This window comes from Mixophyes fleayi, chromosome 1, assembly GCF_038048845.1.
Source record: "Mixophyes fleayi isolate aMixFle1 chromosome 1, aMixFle1.hap1, whole genome shotgun sequence".
Taxonomy (NCBI): Eukaryota; Metazoa; Chordata; class Amphibia; order Anura; family Limnodynastidae; genus Mixophyes; species Mixophyes fleayi.
The window spans coordinates 289,632,426-289,641,689 of record NC_134402.1 but is presented as its reverse complement, the minus strand read 5'-3'; the positions used below and the strand labels follow the sequence as shown (position 1 = coordinate 289,641,689).

General features: G+C 35.3%; 1 protein-coding gene across 3 annotated transcripts in view; it reads right to left on the bottom strand.

Annotated features, from left to right (window-relative positions):
- Nucleotides 1-341: 341 nt before the first annotated feature.
- Nucleotides 342-9,264, bottom strand: part of VPS13A (vacuolar protein sorting 13 homolog A) — a 243,599-nt gene continuing 234,676 nt past the window's right edge. For 2 of the 3 annotated variants that reach the window (XM_075211019.1, XM_075211021.1), the window contains 2 exons: nucleotides 4,647-4,721; nucleotides 2,124-2,358 (listed from right to left, as the gene is read on the bottom strand). In XM_075211019.1, coding sequence (XP_075067120.1) covers nucleotides 2,308-2,358; nucleotides 4,647-4,721 — 126 coding nt within the window. In that variant the 3' untranslated portion in view covers nucleotides 2,124-2,307. Of the gene's footprint in view, nucleotides 1,827-2,123; nucleotides 2,359-4,646; nucleotides 4,722-9,264 lie in introns of those variants that run through there. The other variant, XM_075211020.1, reaches the window with a different exon arrangement.

The window sequence follows — 9,264 nt, the reverse complement described above, 5'->3', positions numbered from 1 at the left end:
TGACTTTGTAAGTTTGCAATTAAGCACTCACCTTTTACATGAAAGATAAGTATTAATCATATTAAATCAACCTATTAGTAGCAAGTTTTTTTTTTTTTCTGAACTGAAGATTTTTTTTATTGAAAATTCTCATTTAAATAACTCCATGTTGGCAACCCTACACCATTCCCTTGGGTACAAGAAGACAATTGTCAGAACTGTAGACTCATTTATATGCAAACATCCACATATCGCACAGTTGATTGTGTTTCCACATGTGTAAATTATCTGAGCTCTTAATACTTTTTGGAGCTATGTGATTGACTACTACTATGTAATAACCACAGAAATGAGACAGATCATTGTCATTATTAAAAATAAAACCAGTTTTAATTGCATGTCTAATTTATTCACATGATGCAGCTCTTTATACATAGGGATATTTTTCTGGTATTAAAGAGTAGATATAAAACTAATACAATAGTGTAGGGGGAAGGTTTTTACATTTTGCAAGTAAGACCTGAAACCTGGAGAAAACATGCTTGTGTACCATTACTATGTGGAATTGAACCATGGAGCAACAATGAATCTCTTCTGTAAACAAGCAGAAACCTACTGTGTGACCATCCAAGAACAATTGCATTCAGTCTATATTATATTCTCCTGCAGAGTTGTCCAAATGTTACATGTAAATATATATGCATGTTGCAACATGCTATTCTAGTGCAGTCTCATGAATCTTGGTTCAGCTTAGAACATGGCTTCAGTCAGTAATTATGGTGACAAGTACACTTAGGCTGGGTACACACTACATAAAATTTCTCCCGGTGCCATATCATTAACGATTTTACCAACTACTAAAAAAAAAGAAAGTCCTGATAAGCATGCGGATTCATGTATCCACACTAAACATGTTTTACCTTCAGATCTGTGCTTCATCTGTCATAACCATTGGCTACAAAGATTGTGACTCTGCACACTCCATAGAGATCTATGGAAACTGCTGGTCATGAGTGCATACACACTGCAGAGTTGGAATGACATTGTTGAATGAAATTTTTAGTCTGGTTTAAAAGTGAAATCAAATGATACAATGTACTTTAGAACAATCATCGTTGGAGCCTACACATCGATGCGATATCGGGTCAAATGGACGTTTATCATGTGATTGGCCCGATAATCATCTGAAAAACCTGTAGTGTGTACTCATTTTTCATCTTCATACTGTAGATTATTTGGATGTTGTAAACACCACAAAAATATCAAAGGACTGTGTTGGATGAACAGGAACCCCCCAAACCCTTCCCTTATTTACCTAGTGCAAAAACTGTAGCACAACATTTACTTGAATGTTTAAATCAATATTTCCATTAAAAAGAAGTATAACTTAAACCAATTGTGTTCAACAATGTGTGAAGAAATACACAAGAAAAAACTTGCTTGTGGGGCTAAACTGATAATTCATGCATAAACCAGACCCATGCAGTAAAAAAAGAAAAACAAATCCCAGAGTTGTTGGTGGAGTACAATAAGATATAATAAAATATACAGCATCTTCTGCACTGGGGGTCTCTCCCAAAGAGCTCCACAACTGCTGTTCTTTTACCTGCTAGCGATTGTCTGATTTATATACCTTGAATCCTGCAGCCAGTGTAGTCTATGCCCCTTCTCTGTGAACTTCCAATGTATGTCAGACATCCAGTCAGTCTGTATGATATAGGTCTGCCTTTATAGGAAAGCAGCATGCAGCGCTGGCTCAATTAAGGCTTCAGGAAGACATAGCCAATGGCAGAATTGCCCATGCCAAAGGTAAGTAAAGCTGTACATCTTTTCTTAGTGAACACCACCTAAAGTTTTAGATGGAGTTTCTATTAAACTTTTGTTTTAGTAGTATAATATAATTACATTTTTTTCATATATACATCCTACATACATGTAGTACATGATGGTTTCATATAGTTACATTACACTAACTTAACATTGCATATTATTATTTTACCTCCATTATTGGATACAAATAAATATTGAATACAATATTTATATATACACATTGGTATAGGAGGCATTTAGTAGGAATAATGGCACTGTCAAGGTCAGAATATAATATGTCTGCAATATGTGTAAATATAAAAAACAAACAATCATTTAGTAACTTTACATGAATATTTAATTTGATATAAACAGCTAATAATAACTTAATTTCTAAATGCAAAAGTGTCAAATCAAATTAAAGAGTGTCGTGATTTGTGGTTTATGAAATGTGGGAATATTAAAGTACAAAGTCCTGGGAGTGGTTAACAGTAATAGACCTTCATCTGTCTGGATTTCTTATGACTTTGGTTGGAGATCTCTAACTTCTTCCAATTTAGACATAATCCACTGTGAAAACAAACAGCATAATAGTTAAGTATAAAATAATATTACAGTATATTATAATACGGTGTATTGCGCTGTATTACAATTAGCATTTGGAACAACGTTTAGAAAATATATCACAAGTGGGGTAGATGTAAATACAAAATATTTAATGACGCTAATGACACTTCATAGCTAATGGCAAACCAATATTTATACCATTTAAGGCCAGTGACTTCCTAAAGAGAAAATATACATAGAAGGAACTACTTACTAGAGCTTGGATCTAATATATTAAAAAAAAGGTACTGGTCTACAAACGTTATGTAATATAATGCAAATATTAAAAGGATTTTTCATGCGGAAATAATGTTAATGCTCCATTATCACCATAATGATCATTTTCATTCACCACTTTAAATTACCTATGGAGGAGGATGTGAGGGGAGTAACAATGTTGATTAAGGCTTCTTATTGGCCCTCCTGCTCAACCCCTATCTGTATTCACACAGTCCCAATTTTCAGCTGACACTGACACACCATGTCCCCAGAGTAAAATGGCTGTACCGAGTAGACCCGGGGTTCTGGAGGTGGGCTAGGGGTAATAAAATCTCCAGGTGGTAGTACAGCTTTACATGACAGGTTACATGCAAGAGAAATATTTTTATTTTTTTATTTTATCAATCTCTTGCATGCATTGCTCTGGCCCAATAGGCGACCAATTCCATTTAGCAGAGCAGACAGGGTCACTTTTTCTTCTAATCAGTGTTCATTAACTATTATGTTAATCATCCCATCAGGTGGAGGTTGTTTATTTTCCAATTTAGAGATTGACTGAAGGGGCACCAAGCTGCCATCTACGAAGTGATTTTGGCAATGTTTGTACATTCAATACACTTTTGTGTTTACTAGAAAGCAAAGGAATGTTATTTATCTATTTGTGACCCACTTTTCAAAACCATGAAGTAGAAATATGTATGTTAGAAATATAAACATTCACATTTACGACTAACTATTTTTATAACAAAAACGGTGCAGATTTGTTTAGACAACCAAATTCTAATTTTCTCATTAAACACCTTTATAAATAAATATTGCCCATTTTTGTATATTTCCTTTCACAGTTGTGGTTCCCCCATATCTGAGAACAACCATAATTTTAATAGAGAGCTCTTTTTGAGCCAAGGAGGGGGGTTTATCCAGCAACTGGATGTTTGCAACAATGTTATTAAAGCAGAAGGGGCGTATTCAATTGTTCTGCGTTCCCGCTGCGTTAAAACTACTACCGTTATTACGGTAATAGCTGGATTTCAGCTCGCGGCTCAGGGAGCTGCGAGCTGAAATCCAGCGAGAAAATTACAGTATTAACTGTCTTTCCACACACTATTACCGTAATAACGGTAATAGTGCGCGGACCACAGGATTTTCGGCTTTTCCGCCGACAATTGAATACGCCCCATAAAGCCATTAATATTCTATCTGGCTGATACATATACTTCAAATAATGTAAGGCCTCCCCGACAACAAAATACTCTGCTGACCCATCACATCTGTCTAGAAAACATTTTACATGCAAATGTTTTCTTACTAGATTATTGCAGTCTATGTGCAAAATTCTATACTCCTTGTCCTGCCTAACCTGGGACAACATGAAAATGTGGATTTTAGTGGATTCTCCCAAAACCTCACAATCAAGGACTGTCAGTGCAAAGTATTCTGCATGAGGTTAGGAAGGTTTTAGTGTAATCATTGTGAGATGTGTATGTGAAATACTTAAATCCTACAGAAGCCACACTGACAGCCGGTAAAGCTTCTTTACCACTTGAAGTGGTGATGGTAAATTCTTAACCAGAATTATAACATTGATGAAATGCTTTTCTTACCAGAATTAGTAGGTGTAGCTATAATTAATAGAGGACATTATAGGGTGATTGAGCTGGAGAATTTATCATATTACCATTTTTTGGGTCAGGAGCAATTATTTTCACGCTTTGAGGCTAAACGGTCACTGTCACACTGGGGGAATTGCTGTGCCTTCCTCCAGATCAACACAATTTAAATTTTATGAAAGACTTATCGCTATAGACCTCTGTCTTTTCCAGCCTTACTATCTGTAACAATAGGGGTATGTTAATCCCATGTAAAGTGTAATCTCAGTAGATTTTATAGTGCGGATCCTATTACACAATTAACAAGAAACCCAGTAAAATACTGGAGGGCCTTGCTGCCTTCTGGAATCATACAAGCCAATAGTAATTATTCTTTCCCAGCAATCCCACTTTGAATTTAGTAACTGATATTATTGTATTTACCTTGGCATCTTCCGGAGTCTTAAAATTGATTATTTTTCCAAACTCTTTGGCATGAAAAACAGATTTCACTCGTTCCTGCAGGATAAACAATTTAAGTTGTAAGAAACAGACTCATCATTTTAATCCATGCTGCGCCATGTAATGCACCCTCTAGGTCTGGCCAGTTCTTAGAGGAAGTGAAGTCTCAGTGTTTGCATTCATTTCTGGAATTTTCATCCACTTTAATCTTCTGATGTTCAAAGAGTTGGTTGGACACTAAACAGGTGCTGCTTTTCATTTGGAAATTTTGCTTTACAATAGATCATCCTGGCCAAAGTTTTGCCAAAAAATCACTAACAAATTTCAGCCAATATTTTAACTTAGTGCTATGAAAATAAACAAGTTTAGGGTATGTAGGGGGCTTGACCAAGGTTTATTCAAAGAATGTCAACTTTTCATAACCGATTTTGCTATGAAGCTTAATGGTCACCATGTATTAAAGTGCAAGTGGCCTGAACCAATTTTCATGAAAATGCATGAGTTGGTTCAGTCTACAAAGTGGCTACTTTCAAGATGTCTAGGCAGTGAGTATCCATTCATTGTTCTAATTCAATTGGGCTAAAGCATCTATTACAAAAAATGTAAAGTACATCAAAGAGACAAGAAAAAAAGGGTTCTAGTGTTGGAGGCACATTCTTTTAAACTGCCAGTTCTAAGAATCCAAATTAGTTTTCAAAGTAAAGACATTTTGAGTTATTAAAAATGTATTTTATTTCTCAAATCGTTAAAATGTGTATCCAATATACAGTATATAGTGTCCTGTGGTCTCCATCGAAACATTAAAATATAATTGTGATATATAGAAACAGAATTGTCTGTGCGCAATAGATCACAATGAAAGAGGAGAATCCTCTAAGAGATCTGGCACACTCTTTGTAAATTTTCTTGTAGGAGAATTATGTACCCGATTGTGAATCACTCCTAGAATATCTCCTAAGATTATATATATATATATATATATATAACAAAAGAATAGTAGCGCCACACAATGGGGCATATTTAAGAAATCACGGTAGTGCACTATCGTGCATTTACCGTGGAAATCAGGTCCTGATGTGCCCTCCGCAAATTTATTAAAGGTGCATCGCAGCAGATATCATGGATATCATGCTGCTTTGCACTCCTGATCGTTTTTGCGAGCAGTCACCATTCAAAAGTATGGTGACTGCTCTGGCCGCAATCTAACAAGTCCCGAAAAAACGTTGAAGCTGGCGTACATTATCAAAATTGAAAAAATCCAATGCTGTCAGCTCTGCTCCGAAGAGCAGAGCTGGATAGCGCATGTGTGGAGGGATCACATGATCCCTCCCTGTCACTCACAGCTCTCTCTCTGCAACGATAGTTGCGGAGACAGAGAGGGGATCTTTGTGTGCATGTCCAGTTCTTGGAACTGCACATGCGCAATTGAAGAATGAAAATAACAAGAAGATCCGGAGACAACGCTTCCGAAGAGGGGGGTAAGTATGATTTTTTTTATCACAGAAACAGCAGTTTTTCGGAACTGCTGTTTCTGTGATCTGTTGTTCATAAATTTGAGATATAGTTAAATCCTTATCCATGCGATAAGGATTAATAACTATTTCTCACTTTTGCCGAACATTGATAAATGTGCCCCATAGTATATTATATGAGAGACAAGCAAATCTCCAAGTGAAAGTACAGATACAATAGCCTCGTACCAAAAATCAAATAATAAACAGCTTATCTGTTGTGATTTTCCAGACGTCTGTATGGTATAAGTCCTCTCATATGATGTCCTTTTAGCTTCTGGCATTAATAAACTGAAAGCTCAGAAAATAAACTATTATGGTGCAGTAAGCCTAAATAAGGCTGAAGTTATATTGCGAGAATAGAGACTATAATAAACTCATCTAGGGAATCGTTTTTCACCTCTACAGAGAGAAAGATTCTGGAGTGTGGATGAGGATTTTTTAGCGACAACTCCAAATTCAGGAGAAGATCCCCCTAGGCAAAAGGGTAGGTTTAAGAAAAAATATAAGGATTGCATCACCCTTGAAACAAAGGTTTCTAGAAGAAGAGGTCACATGGGAGGATGTAAGAAAAAGAAGGCGAAACTACTAAATTAATTTGATGACCCCATAAAATTTGGGATATTTAATCTATCAATTTATGCCCTCTGAAATTAAACTACTTAGCAGAGGATTATCTTTCGATCCTACAAATAGACCAAATTACTTTCAGACATTCATTTATCTTAATGAATTTATCAGACGCTTGACTCTTAAGAGACATTTTCTAAAAAAATTAGAACATTCTAGAGAAAGATGATATAAATACTTCTAAATCAGGTCTTAAATGACCATCTAAATTCTATCCATTAGAGTCTAGAGGAGGGAATATAGAGGTTTTCTTTCAGCTTGTTAAGAAAGAATTATGTGACGAGAATAAGAATCCTAGATTAAAGGGAAATCTATCTCCTCAGGAGAAAAAAAGCTCTTGATTCCCGCATGCAAAATACTTCTATTGTCATAAAACAGGCCAATAAGGGGGGAGGGATGGGGGTGGGGGGGAATTGTTATCCCGAATAGGAAAGATTACATCATAGAAGCAGAGAGAATCCAAGGGAATAAAGATTCATATAGTACCCTTGAAGGGGATCCCACTATTCTATTCATTCAAGAGCTAAGAGAGATTTTACAAAAAGCTCTGAGGGATAATATTCCTAATCAGGATGAATTTAGATACCTTTTACAGGAATTTCCAACTATTTCTATCTTCTAATATTTGCCAAAGGTACATAAATGTTTACAAAAACCTCCTGGCAGACCGATAATAGCCGGAATTAATTCCCTTACATCACCTGCTTCCCAATACGTGGTTAAGTTGCCTGCCTTTTTAAAGGATACTACCTCTTTACTTCAAATTTTGGCGACAGTAGAATGGAAACAGGGCTATAAATGGGTCACTCTAGATGTCCAATCTTTATACACCTTCATCAATCATCTAAAGGGACTTGAAGTCATACAGTATTTTTTGTAAAGTGATGGAGATCTAGATGTAATTCAAAAAAACTTTCATATGTGACCTTGTCCTCTTTATTTTGTCCCACAATTATTTTACATTTTTAGAAGTTTTCTATTTACAACTATGCGGGATGGCAATGGGCACTATCTTTGTGCCTTCCCTTGCTAATCTGTATATGGGGAAATGGGAGGAGGAATTTATATTTGTGGAGAATGTTTTCTCGAAATCTCTCATTTTATATCGTAGATATATTGATGATATTTTAATTATCTGGGATGGGTCCTTGGATTTATTTAAAGGTTTTCTTCAATATACAAATAACAATCAATCAATTTAACCTTAAAATTTACCTCCTCCGCTAATGAGATAAGTACCGAATTCCCGGATCTGATTTTGGAAATAAAAGATAAAATTGAAACTAAAACCTTCTTTAAGAATGCTGATACCAAGTTACATTCACTATGGTTGCAACCACTTAATAAAATGGAATAATAATATTCCACTATCTCAATTTAGTAGAATTAAATGCAATTGTTTTAATCAGAATGTGTGTAACCAGCAACTTAAGATATAGGCTGGAAGGTTCAGAGAACGTAAATATCCTGAATCTATTATTTCTGAAACACTGAAAAAACTGGTTAATTGGAGAGGAAAGACCTCCTAAACTATAAAGTAAGGGAAAACAAAAAGAACATGATTCCCTTTATCACTGAATATAGTAGAGATGAAAAAAGAGTGAGATGTGTTCTGAACAAATACTGGAACTTGATTTGTGTGGACCCTGTGTTAGGTTCCTTTGTACCAGAAAAACCTGACATTGTTTTTAAAAAATCTAGAAACTTGAAAGACCTGGTAGCACCAAGTAATCTAAAACATCTGGCTAGTGAGGATAAAACTAACACCTTGAAACATTCTATAACGGTTTCTATAAATGTACATTAATGCAATATATGTAAGTTTGTGGATGGATCTAATAGAACCTTTACTGACTCTACTAGTAAACAGAGAGTTCAAAATTCAAACACATATGAACTGCTTGGCCTCATCTATGATATATATGCTAGAATGCCCATGCAGCCTGAAATATATTGGGAAGACCAAAAGGAATATAAAGCTTCGTATTCAGGAGCATGTAGATTGATCAGAAATAAACTAGATATACACTCTATTAATAGACACTTTAATAAATGTCATAATGCTGATCCGAAGGGGCTGAAGTTTAAAGCAATTGAGCAGGTAGTATTAGGTCCCAGAGGAGGTGATTTAGCAAATAAATTATCACGTAGAGAAATGTTCTGGATCTACAAATTAGATACACTTGCACCACTGGGCTTGAATGAAGCCTTTGAGCTGGCTGCTTTCATATGAATATGTTTTGAAGATATGACACTAACTGGTATTTCTTGTCTCAATTCTTGTCTTCCCTTATTATTTATTTTTATTCCTATTCTTTTTATTTTTTTCCCCTTTTCTTTTTATATTCTTTTGATGGTGTTTACCAATTGTTAACTTGGATTATATTGTTTGTATATATACAACTGATGAGCATACCTATGTTGTATCCTTTAACATGAGATTATGTACATGAGGGATG